Here is a 20,535-nt window from a genome sequence, read left to right as displayed (position 1 = left end):
TACTCTACTTGCGCTACATTGATGACATCTTCATCATCTGGACCCATGGAAAAGAAGCCCTTGAGGAATTCCACCATGACTTCAACAATTTCCATCCCACCATGCATCTCAGCCTGGACCAATCCACACAAGAGATCCACTTCCTGGACATTACGGTGCTAATAAGTGATGGTCACATAAACACCCCCTATACCAGAAACCTACTGACCGCTGTGCCTACCTACACGCCTCTAGCTTTCATCCAGACCATGAAATGGAGCACGATCCATTGTCTACAGCCAAGCGCTACGATATAACCGCATTTGCTCCAACCCCTCAGACAGAGACAAACACCTACAAGATCTCTATCAAGCGTTCTTACAACTACAGTACCCACCTGCTGAAGTGAAGAAACAGATTGACAGAGCCAGAAGAGTACCCAGAAGTCGCCTACTGCAGGACAGGCCCAACAAAGAAAATAACAGAACGCCACTAACCGTCACCTTCAGCCCCCAACTAAAACCTCTCCAACTCATCATCAAGAATCTACAATCAATCCTGACGGATGACCCATCACTCTCACGGATCTTGGGAAACAGGCCAGTCCTTGCTTACAGACAGCCCCCCAACCTGAAGCAAATACTCACCAGCAACCACACAACAGAACCACTAACCTAGGAACCTATCCTTGCAATAAAGCCCGTTGCCAACTGTGTCCACATATCTATTCAGGGGACACCATCAGAGGGCCTAATCACATCAGCCACACTATCAGAGGCTCGTTCACCTGCGCATCTACCAATGTGATATATGCCATCATGTGCCAGCAATGCCCCTCTGCCCTGTACATTGGCCGTATTGGACAATCTCTACGTAAAAGAATAAATGGACACACATCAGACGTCAAGAATTATAACATTCAAAAACCAGTCGGAGAACACTTCAATGTCTTTGGTCATTCGATTACAGACCTAAAAGTGACAATTCTTCAACAAAAAAAACTTCAAAAACAGACTCCAACGAGAGACTGCTGAATTGGAATTAATTTGCAAACTGGATACATTTAATTTAGGCTTGAATAAAGACTGGGAGTGGATGGGTCATTACACAAAGTAAAACTATTTCCCCATGTTAGTTTCTCCCTCCCCCCCCCGACCCCCAATTCCTCAGACGTTCTTGTCAACTGCTCGAAATGGCCCACCTTGATTTTCACTACAAAAGGTTTTCTTCCCCCTGCTCTCCTGCTGGTAATAGATCACCTTACCTGATCACTCTTGTCACAGTGGGTATGGTAACACCCTTTGTTTCATGTTCTCTGTGTATATAAATTTCCCCACTGAATTTTCCACTGAGTGCATCTGATGAAGTGAGCTGTAGCTCACGAAAGCTTATGCTCAAATAACTTTGTTAGTCTCTAAGGTGCCACAAGTCCTCCTTTTGTTTTTAAATTGTAGCATCCATAAAGTGGATTATAAGTAAAACAGTTCTTGATCTTTAACTTTTTACACAATTCCAAAATGTGTTCTAGAGTTTAATATATTACTCTTTTATTATGGAATTTTGTGGTCCATTTTTCTAGTGCAGCTATTTCCATTTTATCAAGTTATCCACTCGTCATTCAATGGAGAGAATTGTTATTTCTTATCATTTTATTGCTTGCATTATGGTATCACCCAAAGACCACAATCAGGATTGCGACCCTTTGTGCGTGCTGAGCAAACACACAGGTACTGCCCTGAAGAACATTAGAATATGTCACAGTATGTATCATGTCAGTCACTAGTTCTGTTTTCTCTAAACTAAGAGATGGGTGAGGTAATATCTTTTGTTGGACCAACATCTGTTTAATGAAAGAGATGAGCTTTCAAGCTTATGCAGAGCTCTTCTTCTGGTCACAACTCTATGTTCGCTCAGAAGGTTGTCTGTCTCGCCAACAGAAGTTCAATTAAAAAATAACACTTCACCCACAGGCACCGACTTTCCAATGTGCCAGGGGGTGCTCGACCCCAGGCCTCACCCCCACTCCTGCCCTTCCCTCAAAGCTCCACCTCTTTCCATCCTGACTCCACCCCATCCCATCCCTTCCTCGCTCGTGCCCCGCCTCCCCCCCAAGCCTCCTGCAGGCCGCGAAACAGCTGATTGCGGCGGGCGGGAGGCACGGGAAGGGAGGAGGAGGCACTGATCGGCGGGGCTTGCCAGTGGGCAGGAGGCACTGAGGGGAGGGGGAGGTTCCAATGGGGGGCTGCCGGTGGGTGCTCAGCAACCACCATTTTTCCCCATGGGTGTTCTGGTGCACCCACAGAGTTGGCGCCTATGACCTCATCCACTATGTCTCTTTAATATCCTGGGACCAGCACAGCCACAACAACACTGCGAATGTTCTCTAAGCTAATTTTATTTGAGGTACCTTTCCAGGTAAAGAATTGAGAATTAAATTTCTTCAGTGAATAATTAGCATATGAAACCGAAAAGCATGTAGTCACTGGGCAAGTCCCATATGTAGACATGTTACCACATCGCGTTCAATCCACTTGAGTATCAGGGATTTTCTGAAATTAGCATTTTCCTCCTATGACATGTCAAGCTTCCAGGCATATAGCCAAATCAATTTCCCATTGCTTGCCAAATGTGTACCTACTATTAACTGTTGGTTTCCCCGTTGCCAGTTACATTCCTTTCATTTTTTTTTCTCCCAGAGGGCAGGCAGTCGTCCTCTTCATTACAGAATCTCTCTCCCTCCTTGCTGAGCTTTGCCACATTGGTGTGAATTTCAATTAAATTGTGTGCTACAATAGAATTATATAAATTATAGGCTTTCATGGAATAGAAGCTAAACGGATGTAAGCTATGTACTTTAATACAGGCATTTAATACAAATAGTCATATATCTGGGAACAAAGAATGTAGTCATACTTGGAGGAAGGGGGACTGTATTTTGGAAAGCAGTGATTCCAAAAAGGACTCAGTGATCATCACAGATAACCAACTAAATATGAGCTGCCTTTGTGATGCTGTGGCAGAAAGGACTAACATGATGTTTAGTTTTATTAATAGCGGAACATCAAGCAGGAGTAGGGAGGTGGCTGTTGCCTCTCTGTCTAGCATTGTTGAGATGATGACTGGAATAGTGCATCTAGCTCTGGTACCCATACTTTAAAAAAGATGTTGAAAAATTGGAGATGACTCAGAAAAGAGTAGTAAGTATGGTTTGAGTTCTGGAAAAATGTGTCTCACAGTGAAATGTTAAAGGAGCTCAGTCAACTTAGTGTTTTGTATAGAAAATTAAGAAGCAGTTTGATCAGTGTGTAATTTGTACAGAGATAAGTTATATTATACTAAAGTGCTATTTAATCTAGCAGTTGAGGGTTTAACAACAGCCAGTGGTTGGAAGTTGAAGTTAGCAAATTTCAGACTGGGAGGAACATGAAAATTTTTAACAATGAGGGTAATTAATCATTTAAACATATTACTAGGGGATGTAGTAAATTTTCCATCCTTTGAACTCTTTAAATCACGATTAGATTTCTTTCTGCCTTCAGGTATGCTTTAGTTCAGCCACAAGTTGTGGAGCTAGTGGTGCTTTCCCTTCCCCTTCCCAACCCATATAGGAGAATAGGACACTTTCAGGCCAGTGTGTTTTCTAATCTCTGCTACTTGATCAAAATATGTTTGTTAAAATGAGAGTTAAAAATGATGTATTTAATATATGCATTCTCATTACATATCTAGTTCAACTGTCTCAAAAGAGTCTGCGGTTGACTTGCAGATTTGATCATTTGTGTTTTATTTTTAATATTAGATGTGGGACAGGTAGGAAAGGCATTGCTAATAGTGAATGTTGACATGGAACCACATATGGTGGACCCCCAGTTGAGAACGACCCTGCAGTGGCTGGCAGCTTCCGAAACAGAGGTCTCCGAGCTTTGTTTTCATGACACTGCTACGAAGGAATTCATTCTTGTGAGTACTGTGGTGTTGCCATGTGATTGCAAAGTGTGATTAGATTTTTTTATGATATTTATTATCTGTTTCTACTGCACTTGCCAATGAAGTATGAGGTATTCAGAAAAATTGCTTAATTATTTTAAGCCTTAGAGAGAATGAGAGCCTGTTTGTCTCTGAATATAGCATATACAGAATTGTATCAGGTGCTCAGTTAACCATATATTTTAATGAGTTATTTCATTTAAATTTAATCAAAAGCAGATAAAATATAAAAGTTTCCCTTTAACTGAATAGACTGTATTTTTCTAGCATTATTTTTGCAGTATTTTTCAGTTACCAAAAAATTGACCCTTGCCATTGCCAATACCTTGTTCACACAAGTGAATTTAAATTGCAGTTATTTGGTTTATAGCTTAGTTTAATATTTTGATTGTACAAATCTTATTACAGTTGTGAATGTACATTTATTAGCAACAGAGGAAAAAGTTTAACATCTAATTAAACTTGATTTTAAGTGTATTTTCATTCCAGAGACTATTACAAGGCAAATAGTTAGAAGAAAAAGACTTCACAATAAATTATCCACATTTTCCTATTTAAACAGTTTTTTGAGTGTGTGTTTGTACACCAAGCATTTATTATGTAATCAAGAAGAATGAAGGAAGGCTTAAAGAAGCCCAACTGATTTCAGGGTTTTGCATGTGCCTTTGGGGAGAGCCAAAGTATTGTAATGGAGACTGACCTGGGGATCCCTCCACTTCTGATAGGCTTTGAAAACGTGTTCCTCTTGTGGTCCTGTCCTCAAAGATTATGCAGTGACAGTCACTCCTATTCATGTTTAAATACTGTATTAAATATAAAAATGTGTTAAATTACAGTCTTTTGAGTCACCTTTGAGAAGACAGCTACCTTTGGGAAATAGTGGCTTTTAGCAAGTTTGGGAAATGTAATCACAAAATCAGTATGCTATAACAAGTGAATCATTTAATGAAAGCATGGACTTCTTTTGTTTCCAAGTAGTGAGATTGATAAGAATGGTGTCCTGTCAGGTGGTGTTCTTTTCATGCTGTTGACATGTAAAGAGAAAGATTACCCCTTAACTTAGTGCCATGCATCTTAGAATGAAGATCTTGGCAGGATAATTTGTGATAAGTGTATTTATAGCTAAGAAAGCATGACTACTGTATTTTGGATCATTTTGATTGTTTGATATATTGACGTTTCAGCTTATTTGGTGCTTTGTGAAGTTCAAGCAGCTAAAGCAGTTGTTTTGTATTGTCCCAGGAAAAGCAGGTAGATGAAAAACTAGATTTATTTCTAAACTCTTCGTGTGAAAAAACTCATGTACTGATTCAAAGAAGTCCAGAAGATTGCAGAATAATTAATGGGAATATTGAAAAATGTGTGTTCAGAATTCCATTTCTTGAAGATAGATAAAATAATTTAAAAGACAACATAAAACGCATATTTCTAATGAAAATCAAAATATTAGGAGAAATAGTGAATTTTATGTTTACTTTTTATGTCTAATTTTATGTGAACTTGGAAAGGGATCTTATCAAGAGGATTTATCTTATGCATTCTGTTTGCCTCCATTAGCTGTGGAGATGTTCTACAAATTTCATTTCTTTTTCCCGTTGTGTTTGTCAGTTTTGTAAGTGTTTTGGTGATAGTTTTGCACTGCTCAGTTGTCATATGCATGATGCAAAGCCCGTTCAAGTTCTGTGATATTCTTTGCATTGACTAGAATGGGTTTTGGATCAGACCCTATATTCCTGCTTGGGAATCTGTTTTATCTATCATTCTTTCCCCTCCTTTCATCCTTGTTTTATTATTACTTGTTATTTCAAGCATTTATATAGCACCCACGGCATGGACCCATATAAATGCCTGTATTTATAGTAATACTACTTGTACTCGGTGAACACGAGAGTCAGGAAAAGATCAGCTGAATGGGAGAAGCCTCTGCATACTTACCACATCTCTCTTCTAGCCTCATCCCTTTACCTACTCTGACTTCTTTAGGTGTCAGACATGGGGTACTAACACTTGAATTCTCACAGGAAGGGATCTAGGGTTAGGGTTAGATGCATTTTTCAGCCAACATTTATTCTGTCTTTAGATACCTCTCGTATTTAGAGGAACACTCTGGAAAAGAGGTGACTGTACACCCCTAAAGATTCAGGAGAGAGGCAAGACAGTACATATGGCTTATCCGTATGATACTGCAACTTCTCAATTAAGATTGACACATCCAGATGCAACATACAACTTGCAGGTGTTACACTCCCACTTACACAGTCTCAGTAGAGCACACCATACTCTCCTGGGACCACACCTTGCTTCCTAATTGTGTAATCATTAATTAATCTCTTTAGCAGAGCTCCAAACCCTTAAAGGAATAGGGCTATAGATGTAAGGGACAGGGCTCAGGTAAACATAATCCTGGCATGCCATTATGAGTGCTACACTGGGAGGTAGTGGTCACACAGTCCAGAAAGCATCAAAATATGAATCTTCTTATGGTTTGAAGCAAAGTAGCATCAGTGTCATTTCTGGATAACTCAGAAAACTGTCACCAGAGGATTGAAGATTTGGAGGATGAAAGATTTTTCTAAAGTGATTCTTAAAATTTCGTTTGTTCTTCTTCATTTCGGCTTCATTCCTGTTATAATTCCAGTGTGGACAGTTTATCCAGAGCCCCACTTAAGAATCAGGGAGTTATTCTTAATTTCCGGGTTTCCTTAAAAACAAAACAAAAAACAAAAAAAACCACCTTGATTCCTATGCAGTTTCTTCATCTGTAAAATGGGAAAATGCTGCTTCTCAAAGTACTTTATGTAGTACTGTATAAACACTAATTGTTGTTGTTTATTATTTATTAACATTATTTCTTCCAGATATGATGATTACCTTCCATAAAAACATTTTAACATTCCCAACAAACAATCAGATATATCAACCAATAAACACCAGGCACATTGGTCCTAATTCTTGGACCTAGAGTAACTCCTTTGATTTCAGTTCTTTCAGTGAATTCAAAACACCAAACTTCCAAACTCTGTGCATTTCACTTCTTAATTTTTTATTTATTCTATTTGCTGTATTTGTGCATATGAACAGGGCCCCATTGTGCTAAGCTCTATACAGTAGTAGTAGAGTAGTAGTATGCAGTGTAGTAGACAGTTCCTGCCCTAAAAATGATATAAATAAGATTTAAAAGTAAACAGGAGTGTTTTAACCTCTCAAGGTCTTTTTATAAAGAATATGTAATTGTTTAAATACAGGTTTCAGAGTAGCAGCCGTGTTAGTCTGTATTCGCAAAAAGAAAAGGAGTGCTTGTGGCACCTTAGAGACTAACACATTTATTTGAGCATAAGCTTTCGTGAGCTACAGCTCACTTCATCGGATGCATTTGGTGAAAAATACAGTGGGGAGATTTATATACACACACAGAACATGAAACAATGGGTTTTATCATACACACTGTAAGGAGCGTGATCACTTAAGATGAGCCATCACCAGCAGCGGGGGGGAGGAAAGGAGGAAAACCTTTCATGGTGACAAGCAAGGTAGGCCATTTCCAGTAGTTAACAAGAACATCTGAGGAACAGTGGGGCGGGGGGGTGGAGTGAGGGGGGAGAAATAACATGGGGAAATAGTTTTACTTTGTGTAATGACTCATCCATTCCCAGTCTCTATTCAAGCCTAAGTTAATTGTATCCAGTTTGCAAATTAATTCCAATTCAGCAGTCTCTCATTGGAGTCTGTTTTTGAAGTTTTTTTGTTGAAGGATAGCCACCCTCAGGTCTGTAATCGAGTGACCGGAGAGATTGAAGTGTTCTCCGACTGGTTTTTGAATGTTATAATTCTTGACGTCTGATTTGTGTCCATTTATTCTTTTACGTAGAGACTGTCCAGTTTGACCAATGTACATGGCAGAGAGGCATTGCTGGCACATGATGGCATATATCACATTGGTAGATGCGCAGGTGAACGAGCCTCTGATAGTGTGGCTGCGCATCTACCAATGTGATATATGCCATCATGTGCCAGCAATTCCCCTCTGCCATGTACATTGGCATACAATTAACATACAATTACATACAATTAATTTAGGCTTGAATAGAGACTGGGAATGAATGAGTCATTACACAAAGTAAAACTATTTTCCCATGTTATTTCCCCCCCCCCACGTCCCACTGTTCCTCAGATGTTCTTGTTAACTACTGGAAAGGGCCTACCTTGCTTGTCACCATGAAAGGTTTTCCTCCTTTCCCCCCCACTGCTGGCGATGGCTCATCTTAAGTGATTACTCTCCTTACAGTGTGTATGATAAAACCCATTGTTTCATGTTCTCTGTGTGTGTATATAAATCTCCCCACTGTATTTTCCCCCAAATGCATCCAATGAAGTGAGCTGTAGCTCACGAAAGCTTACGCTCAAATAAATTTTAGTCTCTAAGGTGCCACAAGTACTCCTTTTCTTTTTGTTTAAATACAGTATTTCAGGAGATGGGGGGCGGGTTGGGGTTGGGCATGGGCATAGGCATACAGGCTGATATTCAAAAATGGGTACCTAAAATTTTATGCCTCTAAATCCTTATTTAGATACTTAAATTACCTAATATTCTGAAGTACACAGCACTGCCCCAACTGGCCATAACTTGAATCCAAATATATAAATAGAAGTACCTCTGAAATAGCTGCCAGGTGAGATGCCTCTACTTTGAAATTGACAATCCTTGACACCAAGAGAACAGAACAACTACTAAAAGATCTCATAAAATCTGAACATATGACCTATATCCTTCCCCTTTTGGCCTTACTGTCATGGGGCCTGTCCAAGTGAATTTAATACCCATTGGATCAGGCCCTTAGCTAGTTTAAAAAAAGGGGGAAAAAAATCTGTTGTTCTTAGACAGCCAGCCAGTTTTTTAACCAAATGATAACTCATTTAACTCTCCTCTCCATATCATGCACACTTAATAAAGCTACCATATCCCTTTTCTGTAAGCCTAACAAAGAATCCATTATTCTTAACACTTGCCACCATTCATCAAATGCAGTAACAGGAAGCGCAAGAGAGTTCTGGAAAGTGCACGATTTTAAAAAAAACAGTGAGCAATATAAATATCTTTTAAAAAGATGACGGTCATTTATAGAGGGAAAAATAATTACAACTGCTGACTCAAAGGAACAAAACTGGACCTAACTATTATAGGCGTCCTGGCCTCCATCCAGCCATTTAAAACCCTATTTCTACTTGAGTAAACTGAAATATATAGCTGTTCTGATGACAGTAGGAAACAGACCGGTCTGATGAAGAAAGTATGGGCTTGACCTTTGAACCTGTATTGAAACAATAAGATTTAGAAGAGCCAGATGCCATCTTTGCATCTTTGTTTTATTATATTTTTACTTTCGCAGTATATGAATTACAAAAACTGATAAAGTGTTTACAATATATTTACTTAGCCACTAGAAAATAATCCTGTTTAAGAACATCAGTCAAATTTATGTTTGGATGATAAATGAGCAGCCTCACTCTGGAATTTTCATGAAATAATTATGCTATATAATATAATCTTGGTTTGGTCACTCTGCATTATTTTAAATCTGACGCCCAGATATTTTCTAGATAGTTTAGTCAGTTTTTGCATGTATACATGCATCAGAGTTGTGTCCTTGTGGTAGGATTGTATAGGATATAATAAAAAACCTATACAATTAAATAATTATACAGATTTAAACAGTAATTTCTGTAGAACTCTGTTGGCTTCATTCCTATTGAATTCTGTAGGAATTTTACATGAGGAATTTCACTCAGGTTAGTGCATTGAAGAGGAGAGCACTTCCTGCTAGCGGAAGTAGTTGATTTTTGTATTTGTTTTTGTTTTGGGGGTTAAAATGGAAAAAAAAAATCAGTTTAATTTGAATCAGAACTGAATTTTTTCAGTTTTCTTACAAAAATTAAGAACTGAAATATTTTTTGGTTTGGGTCAAATGAACCATTTTGTTTGATCAGAAATTGAATTTTTGTTTTGTTTTCCGTATCTGGCTGTTTTTATGTGGTTTTCAGCCTTTTGTTTGTTTGTTTTGTTTTTGGGGTTGTTTTTTTAACTGAGCTAAATGAAATGCTATTTCAAAGTGAAAAATCAAAAAATTTGTTGTGCCTTTTTCATATAGATAGATAATTTTTGGTTGGCCATAATTTGACATCATTTGCTAATAGTTTCTGTGCCTCGAAAAATTAAATTTAGTATTTGCCAGTTTTTTAATATTTGCCCAGGTCTACTCTTCTCATTTAGACGAGTGGTAGATGTGCTATAAATCTATTTCTTTTGTATTTTAACTTCCTCTTAATGTGGAATATTTATTAGAGAGGGGATTCAAGCTGGACTAACGGCCTTCAGTAACTGAAGACAAGCATGGTTGAGCTAAATGTAAAGAAAAACAATGGGCGCAATGGTGGAAGAAATTTTAGCCCAGAACGAAAGGTTGTAAAACTCGAAGCTGGCAAAACACATTAATTTGTCACTGTCTCCCAGTGCTTAGTATATATCTAATATATGAGGATTCCTGGTTCAGACCTCTGAGGGAAAAGTAGTTTCCAACTACACTGACTCTGCTTGTAAGTGGAAGTTTAACTTATTCTTGTTTTTGTTTTGTTTTCTTTGGAGACATTGAAATTTCCTAACTGGAGACTCTGTTTCCGTTGAGGGTAGAGTGTATATATACCAAGCAAACCACACTATATGTTGTGAAAGAAAAATCCACATCCTTACATTAATCCTTACTTTTGTCTTTTACAGTATCGCATGTGTACTATTGGGGGTGGTGGCAAATGCATTAATCTGATGTTCAGAATTTCCTGTTTTCTGCAACCCCCATGAACCACAGACCACATAGCTGTGGGACGATATCACTTGAAAATGTAACTTCCTTGAGAAGAAATTTTTATGGAAACTAACTTAAAAAAATGTTTGGTCCTTGAGGAAGTTTTGTTTTTATAGCTGTGGAATAATGTTTAACTCTTCACAGCTGGTTTTCTAATAAAACCTGATGTTTCAAGGAGAATTTTCTTAATTGTCAATCATTCAAGCTTTTTATTTCAGTAGCTTAAATATTTTATTATTGTTTCTCTAGCTTACAAAAAGACTGAGAGAAAGGGACTGGAAAGTGGGAGATCTCTTGCAAGCAGTGCTGAAATACTGTGAAATGATGGAGAAGACTTCTGATGGGGATAGACTTCTGAATAAACCTTTATTTGGCTGGCTTCTGGAAAATGTCTGAAAAATCCAAAGACCCAATATTCTTCCTTTCATTTCCTCCTTTAGAAAGAGACATGAAGGACAAAGATGTATAGTGTTAAAATTTAACTGATGAATTGTCTATTAACTGTCAGCATTTTAAGAGACTGGGGTGAAAGTAAATATAGCTGTTCTGTAAGTATTTTGTGACACTGTACACGGTATGTTTATCCAGTGCATATCTTCATAATTGATATTAGAGTATTGTGTCCATCCACGCATATTTGTATATACTGCTGTGTTCAGACTATAGAATGTGTATGAAGAAAGATCTTGTCCATGGACAATAGTTGACAGATGATAAAACAGGATATATAGGGATTCCGACTGAATTGGTATAGTTGTTTATAATTGGAGGCATACTGTATTAATAGGATTATTAAGTTTGAATTGCTAAAGAAACGTGTTTTAATTTTACATGCAACCATTTTTATTGCAAATTCTTTGTTTTGGAGCATTTTCATATGTTGGTATGGCATATCAATGTGTTAGAAATAGCAAATATTTGTTGGAGATTTTCCTCTTGGAATTTTGCCGTCTTTTCAGAAAAATAGTTCCTTATCCCTAATCCTTCACGTATAAATGATTTTTGTGGCACAAACTGATCTTCTGAATGAGGAACACTTTAAAATAGTAAATTTTCTTAAAATATAAAACAAGAAAAGTTTGCAAATTGGTGGTCATTTTTCTTAAATACCTTTTACTAAAATTCTTGTTTTAAAGGAAGCCATTCAATCAAGTCTTTTAACAAATGGAATTGTGAGGTTGGTTACTAATGCTGTCTCCTTGTCCTGTGGTGGAAGGGTTTGTCTGTGTCTTTACATGCCTTTTGGTTTGTAAGTGCTAGTAGTTCATCTTCTTTTGTTTTACAGACCCTTTAGGGGATAAAGTGCTCCCTGATAAATATCAGGATGCTATCTCAAAAGTGATGTCACTGCAAGAGAATCATAGGGCCTTATCTGTTTTGGAACTTAAACAGCCAGCTGACTTCAAAGGACTGTCACTTTTTAAATCACCAAATTTAGAACCGGATCCTGAGAAGTTGAGAACTTACAATGGAAATTGCGTATGCTCAGCAACGCTCATAATTTCATCTTTGGTTACAGATAAAGGGTCCATGCATAGAGCTGGTGAACCCTGGTGAACCCACCAGCACTTTCCTTGCAGTGCCATTGTGCTTTGAAAAAATATGCGAGTGCTCATCTTTTAGCAATTACAGTAATCTGGGTTTAAAAAGACCCCCTGCCCCCCCCAACATTAGAATATGGTTAAGATACAGGTCTGTCTTCACACCAAACTGAAAGATTACTTAACTTTTAATGGTAGTCCTCTTTTGTTGTGTTTGAGAGGTACTTTGTGTGTGTGTGTGTGTGTGTGTGTGTGTGTGTGTGTGTGTGTGTGTGTGTGTGTGTGTGTGTAATAAAATTAATGTATATAACCTAGACCACTGACACCAGTTTAAATTTCCAGTTTCTGATATCTGCTCGGGTACTGTTACCAGATTTCATGTCACTGTATCATCTCATTAATTGAAAAAACAATTGGTGCCTCATGGCAAAATTTAAAAAAAATCTATTTAGAGATGATTTTGTTTCATATGGGCAATTTGGTCTAGTTGATTTAAGCATAGCGCAAGGAGACAGTTCTAATCCTAGCATTGCTTCTGATTTGCAGTGTGCCCTTGCCCAAATTACTTAACTTTTTTGTTTTATCTCCCCCAATGTGTATAATGCAACTAATGACAGTTGTTTTTACAGTGCTTTGAAAATATGAATTAAGGTTTGTTGTTTTGTCATCCTCTCCGAGCTCTACCCCACTCCCTCCCCCAAAAATATATTTTTCAGGGGCTTATGTTTTCTTGGTATGTGTGCATGTGTGTGATTGGTTGATTGTCTTTTTTGTTTTCTTGAGAACATTGGATCTTTCTGCTTAGTCCTCATTCGAAACCAAGCTCTGTTTGTGTCCTCTCCTGTTTGGCAGAGCAATCAATAGAATTATCACAAATAGAAAATTGACTAAGTGATAAGCAACAAGAGCCAAATGAATCTTAAAAACAATTCCATTGTGCTAAATTCTTCTCTGATTTACAGTCTTTGCAATCCCTTTAGTGATCTTTCAAGGGTTGAAGGACAGCACAGAATATTGGTCCAGGGTTTCCAAGTCCCCATTAGTATCCCAAATTAAAACAGGGATGAGAAATACAAAAAATAATGTAAATACGCCACTGTCTGGAAAAAAGAAAAAAAAGAACAATTTTCCAAAAATTTCCATGCAACATCAACAGATTAACAAACTTGTAGAATATGATGGGTTTCTAAAAAGTTGGTTAACAGATTATCACTTTTTTATAAGGTTGGTTTTCTACAAAAGGTAGACAGATGAGCAGGTTCTTTGACACTTTATAAAGGTTTAAACAGTAGCTAAGCAGGAAATAGTTCATTTACGTTAAAATGTTAGTATAACTTTTTAAAAGTGATTCTTGCTTGGAGACTTTGGCCCCAAATATATATCCACAGTATAACTGCATTGACTTAAGTGGTACATCAGGAATGAATTTGACCCATTAGCTTTTTCTCTAAGTAACATATAGCATAGATTTCAAATATATGTGTGTAGGTTTTTGATGGAAAATACTCAATTTTTACTTTAAAGTAGATAATATTTTTACAGATCTTCTTTTAAAAATAGGAGACAAGTTTACTGATTTAATTTTCATACAATTGTGTTATTAAATAAACAAAACTATAACATTTCGTGGGAATCCTTATCCTGAACAAATCTGATTGACGTAATCTGTCCTGTTAATAAGAAAATTGTCTTCTATTCTAAAGTGAATCAAAGGTTATTCAATAAACTAGTTTATTTAAACCATTCCCTTCAGAGTACAAGTGTAATGAAATGAAAATTCACTGTGAACGAGACAGTGGGCCACATGATGATCTCTCAAACCAGAGCAAATCTAGGTATCTCCAGGATTTAGACTAGATTAATAGAGCAGAATTTATCCTATTACGTGTACTGTGTGTATGTATTGGCATACTAAAATTAGGGAAACTTGTTTTGGTTATTCTTTAATTTTAGATTGATAGAAATATCTGAAATAGTTACTGTTCCAGAATGCCATTTAGTAACCAAATTATAAATTATATCTTTGGTATTTTGAAAATTGGTAATATTTTGATATATTTTGTAAGATTCTGTAGTTAAAGCAAGTTAAGAAGGGTCCCTCTATAAAATAACAGTGAAAATGATAATGTTAAATCAAATATATTTTCTCTTCAAATTTGTAAAATAAGATGCAAACAAAAGCCTTAATATTAGGATTTTTTAAAGCATTTCTAACAAGCCCATATGGTAAAATGCCATCAGCAAGGTCTAGTATTTCTCTTTCAAAATTAGAACACAAAATAACTGAAGCCTAGGCATTTATTTAAAAGTCATATAAATAGTACATCTATCTTTGGTGCTCTTTGAGCTAAAAAATCACCATTCCAGAACCTAGGTGCCTCAAAGATATATCAGATTTTGAATGTTACATTTTTCTAATGTAACTATATATGGACCTCTTCTGTAAAGAGATGCTCAGACTTGGGAAGGTGGGAACGCAGTAAGTAGTAAACATTGTCACCGGCACAAGAGGAGCTAGTATTTGCATTCGCTATTTACAAAGCATTATTTGAAAGAATAAAATATTGGTTTCAGAAATTTGTGTTGTTTTTGATTTAGTTTAACAATTTCAGCTTTTTTGAGCAAGAGCCACTGCTATCAAGCTTATACTGTACTTGAGCTTTGAAGAGACAAGTACAGTGTCTGACCACTGTAGTCACTTTATTTTGTACCATCTTTGTACATTCCTGTTGTATAGCTGGAGTTGTATTTCTAGAGGGTCATTGTTCTTTGTAATGTCTGAATAGTATTTAACTGTAACTGCTGCTTATTTGGTTACTTGTGCATTCTTATGATGATTCACAGCCCAGTTTAGTGACTCAATTGTATACCAGAAGCAGTTTGAATAACTTTAAATGTTTATGTAACTATACTAAATGCAATATGAAGGTCTTGTACTGTTAAAAAAAAAAGTGATATCTTTTGCCATTTTAGTAATTTGATGATGTATTCAGTTACCAGATTATGAACTTCAGGTTGCACTAAATTTGTCCTTGTTTTTAGCAGTGGCTTCAAATAAAACAAACACATCTTATGTGTTGTAATGCTTTTGAGAGAACAGTCATTTATTATAAACTCTCAGAATTTCCTTTCCTTTTCAGCTCTCACAAACTAAGTAGGATTGGTCTGGTTATGTGAAAGAACTCAAAGGATGGGACAGTAAATAGTGCTAGTGCGAGAGTAGATGGCCTTCTAACTAAGCACTAAATCAGTGTCCCAGCAGGATGTTAAAAAACATTGTAGTGCTCTCCTTGGCATGAGAGGTGTAAACCAGGTTCTGACCACTTGTAGTAAAGACCTCAGTCCTTTTTATGAAAGTTAGCGAAGTTAATCCTGGTTTTCTTGCTAAATTCCAAGTTGAGAATTGAATCCTGCCCACCTAAGTCTCCCCTACGCTTGTCAGTTCAATACAGTGTTCTTCCCTTCTTGTTCTAAACAGTAGCATAGTGTTGTGTGCTTAGCAGCTCCCTAAAGTTTTGACAGTTCAGTGCTGGGTGAAGTGATTCCTGCACAGATTGTGCAGTGTTTGGGGAATCCTTCAGGATGAAAAACAGCTATGGAGTCTTCAGGATAAATGCAATAAGATATTGTGATGAAAATATATGCATATGTGTATTGTTTAAAAATACTTAACTGATCTGGTGTTATATGAACTAATTCTGGTTTGCTTAACTTGTCAGATAAGGAATTGCTTTATTGTAAACTACATCAAAGTGACTGGACTGTGCTAAGTCCAAAGACTCTCGATATGGAGAATGAGTCAAATACTCAAGGAAGAAGTAAATTACATTAACGCTTTTTTGTTGCTATACTAATGCATTGAAAACGGTTGTTTTGAGGAGCAAGAAGTTGGGGAGGTTGATTTCACAATTTTTAAAAATAATTTTAGCAAAAAAAACCCAAATGGTCTTTATGGATATTGAGTAGGATATTTTTTATGTACTTGATTGTTTCATTTGGTAACATTCTTTGCTTCATTAAGAAATCCATTAGTAGGGAGACTTTTATGCTTTTGATTCTCATGTTCAACTGAATGGAAATCTCTACTGAATGGCTTAAAATATATTGTATACACTCTTGCTACATTGTATGGTAAAAAAAAAAAAATACACAGGACAAAAAGGAAATTTGGTGGGGATGAGTAGGGAAGATTACATCAAGTCAGTCTGGCAAGGTCTGTTTAATCCAGATATACTAAAACTTCTGTGTTGTCCTCAGTTACTCCATACCATTCCCCAGCACATACCTTGCTCCTGCTCCTTACACCTCCCTTGCTGGCTTCTCCCCAGTCCATAGCTTGAGCTCCTAATGTGACTGACTTCCATCCTGAGGATCAGATTGAGAGGTGGCCAGGGAAGTGTCGTGCTACGACAGCAGGCTGAGATTGCTACCTTGGGTAGCTATCAAATGCCTGGTAGCCTGTTTCCCTCCCCCCATCAAGGCAAGTTGCAAAGACTGTGATCCTCAGAAACGAGGGAACTATTTATGACTAGTGTGAGTGGTAACAAGAGCCTTCTTAGTGATTGGCCCATGATCCTGGAGCTCCTTTCCACAAGAGTTAAGGAGGACCATGAATCAGGGCCTTCAGGAGAAAATATCAATTAGCTTCTACATTATTTTCAAGAAAAATAATAAAAGTCTTGGTCCTGTTTGTGGAAAAGGTGGCAGAGATGGGATTATCTGTTTAATCCATGTTTTGGATGTTTATAGTTGTATAACTACCAAGATGGGTATGCTTCTTCTGTCTGTCTTATCCCTGTGATATCTTCTCTCACATCAACTCCTCTATCCACAGCCATACTTTCCAGGCTCACCTTCCAAAAACCCTGTGGCCAGAACACCTCACTTCTCCACAAGGGTACCTCCTTGTTCACACCTACTTCATTTATGTGATTGTCCCTATCTGATCAGCACTGCTGTCTTCACACTTTTTTTTTTCCTGACCGCAACCTGTTCTGCTGATGTGACTCCTACACTGCTGATTCTTGGCCAGTGGGAGTGGTTAAAAACCAACAACGGGGGAGACTGTTCAGTTGGGAGGGTAAGCCATGGAAGGAGGTTACCTCCCAGAAACCATCCGGCAGCAAAGCAGAAGAATCAACCTCAATTACAGCTTTTTTCCCCCCACTTAAAAAAAAAAAAAAAAACTGGGTGTTTAGGTTTGGGATCTCTTTCATTACTGTCAAAACTCTGAAATTTTATGCTGACCAGCACGCATGGCTAAGTAGCTACAGAAATATAATGTAAATTTAACATACTGTATTGTTTGAACAGACAAAGCATATTTGCGGTGCTGTATGGAAGCTGCTACCCTGCATAGACATAAGACCAGACTCACCCTACTATTAGCAGGCACAATTCCAGCAAAATCAGTAGAGTTGCTTACATTGTCTCAGTTTGGACCATAATATTTAATAACAAACTGGATATGATTTTTGATTTACTTGTCATTGAAAAAGGGTATGTTTTCACGATTACCACCTCTTCACCTTGTGCTGTCAGCAGACATTACAGCCAGATTGGTTAACCACACAAAATCAGTCATGCTTTTCCTTCTCCTCCAAGAATGTTAGTGTAATATGAACAGAAATACAGTAAAGGGCTAACTGACCATCTTGTCACCATGGAAACTCTAGATTCACAGGAGATAAATTGTTTCCTTTGAAGAGTGGAATATAAAAGAAATGACCAAGCAAGAAACTCCATGGAAAATAAACTGAGGAAGAAGCTAATTGTAACATAATTGCCTGGGGAAATCACTTCTGGAGACATAGTAACATTTGTTAACTGCTACCTTAAACTGAACTCTTTAAATTTATTCTATTATGTAATATGCCCATTAATTATTAAAACTAGTTACTTTGAATTAACATGTAATAAATTCATTTGAGTTTTAAAGGAACTATGCTGTAGCATCTCCATAGCAACACAAGGGTGCACATTTCAGACCCTATTGATTTAGGAGCTAACTGAATCAACATCTCAATTTAAAGTTGAAATCCGGAGAGCAGAAAAAGTTTGGTTGCTTTGCCATTGGGGTGAGGTGGTTGGAGCAGTGAAAGGGTTAAGATAGAAGATCTTGACTGGCCTAATAAATGTTGGCATCTTCAGTAAAACCTCTCTTCCTGTGATGGCCTGAGAAAATAAAGAGGTGGGTGGTGTTGGAAATTCCCAACAGAGGCTGGAGGGGCCTCCTTAATGTGATCAAAGAGCTTTTGAGAAACTGTTTGTAAGGCTTCTTATAGACCTAGCTTTAGAAGAGAACTAATCATTTTTGGTTAAAGATACTTTTTCCTTCTTACACTATCTTTGAGTGTGCTGTTTAGTGTGCATGCTTGTAGTTCTGGTATGCTTACAGTTCAACTTGTTTTATATTTTCCCTCAATGTAGTAGCTTTCTATAATTAGAGAGAACAATTTGAGTAAAGGAAGCATTCTTATGCTAGCCCCCCACAGAACATGCTGCCCTAATATAGATGAATTCGCAGATAACCCTTAGCCCTCTGTTCTCCTGTTAACAAAATAAGGGCTGGTTAGTAGCATCATTCTTTTTTAATTTTCTATTTTAAAACCTAAACACCAGATTCCCTAATTAAGATGTGGTTTCAATCATCCTACCAAAAATGTATGTATTATCTACTCAATTTAGAGAGCAAGAGCTTTACTCCTTATATTACCCTAGTGATGCAGGCATCTCAGTTCATTTAAAGGTAGATTAATTTCCTCACAAGTGTCCTATGTTTACAACTCCCATGTGCAAACACAGTCATCATCAAGGATCTACAACCTATCCTGAAGGACGAGCCATCACTCTCACAGATCTTGGGAGACAGACCAGTCCTTGCTTACAGACAGCCCCCCAATCTGAAGCAAATACTCACCAGCAACCACACACCACACAACAGAACCACTAACCCAGGAACCTATCCTTGCAACAAAGCCCGTTGCCAACTCTGTCCACATATCTATTCAGGGGATACCATCATAGGGTCTAATCACATCAGCCACACTATCAGAGGCTCGTTCACCTGCGCATCTACCAATGTGATATATGCCATCATGTGCCAGCAATGCCCCTCTGCCATGTACATTGGCCAAACTGGACAGTCTCTACGTAAAAGAATGAATGGACATAAATCAGACGTCAAGAATTATAACACTCAAAAACCAGTTGGAGAACACTTCAATCTCTCTGGTCACTCGATCACAGATCTTAGAGTGGCTATACTTCAACAAAAAAGCTTCAAAAACAGACTCCAACGAGAGACTGCTGAATTGGAATTAATTTGCAAACTGGATACAATTAACTTAGGCTTGAATAGAGACTGGGAATGGATGAGTCATTACACAAAGTAAAACTATTTCCCCATGGTATTTCTCCCTCCCACCCCACCCCCCACTGTTCCTCTGATATTCTTGTTAACTGCTGGAATTAGCCTACCTTGCTTGTCACCATGAAAGGTTTTCCTCCTTCCCCCCCCCCCCCCCCCCCGCTGCTGGTGATGGCTTATCTTAAGTGATCACTCTCCTTACAGTGTGTATGATAAACCCATTGTTTCATGTTCTCTGTGTGTGTGTATATAAATCTCTCCTCTGTTTTTTCCACCAAATGCATCCGATGAAGTGAGCTGTAGCTCACGAAAGCTTATGCTCTAATAAATTTGTTAGTCTCTAAGGTGCCACCAGTACTCCTTTTCTTTTTGCGAATACAGACTAACATGGCTGCTACTCTGAAACCTGTAATAAATCTAGTATCCATACTACAAAAATTAATCCAAATTCCTAGGTAGAAGGAGAGGGAATCCAGGGACTGATGGAGGGTTGGAGAGCTGCTTAATTTTCATTGTGCCTGAACAACATGCAGCATGGCCAACTCTTGCAAGTCCCACATTGTGATGTTTTTCTTTAAGCCCCCACCTTTTGTAACTTTGCTTTTTAAAAAAAAAAGAAAATGAAATTTCTAGCCATCATGGTTGTGGAGAAAAGCTTGAAACTGTAAACCAAGTGCACATAAAAACCAAAAGCGCAAAGGAAGAACACACAACTTACTATTTTTAAAAATCTCATGGCTTTAAAGCCAGTCATGATTTTTTTTGGTGTCCTGACTCATAATTTTTGAATGCATGGGTTTGG

General features: G+C 37.6%; 1 protein-coding gene across 4 annotated transcripts in view; it reads left to right on the top strand.

Moving 5' to 3' along the window:
- The window catches only part of AKAP11 (A-kinase anchoring protein 11), a 69,592-nt gene extending 54,141 nt beyond the window's left edge, over positions 1-15,451 (top strand). For all 4 annotated transcript variants that reach the window (XM_038401250.2, XM_038401243.2, XM_043504542.1 and 1 more), the window contains 2 exons: positions 3,779-3,939; positions 11,073-15,451. In XM_038401250.2, the coding sequence (XP_038257178.1) occupies positions 3,779-3,939; positions 11,073-11,219 (308 nt within the window). In that variant the 3' untranslated portion in view covers positions 11,220-15,451. The remainder of the gene's footprint in view (positions 1-3,778; positions 3,940-11,072) is intronic.
- The last annotated feature ends 5,084 nt before the right edge of the window (positions 15,452-20,535 follow it).

The sequence above is a fragment of the Dermochelys coriacea genome, chromosome 1, assembly GCF_009764565.3.
Source record: "Dermochelys coriacea isolate rDerCor1 chromosome 1, rDerCor1.pri.v4, whole genome shotgun sequence".
NCBI classification, from domain to species: domain Eukaryota; kingdom Metazoa; phylum Chordata; order Testudines; family Dermochelyidae; genus Dermochelys; species Dermochelys coriacea.
Note: the sequence above shows the minus strand (reverse complement) of the source record. Positions and strands in the feature narration are given on the sequence as shown.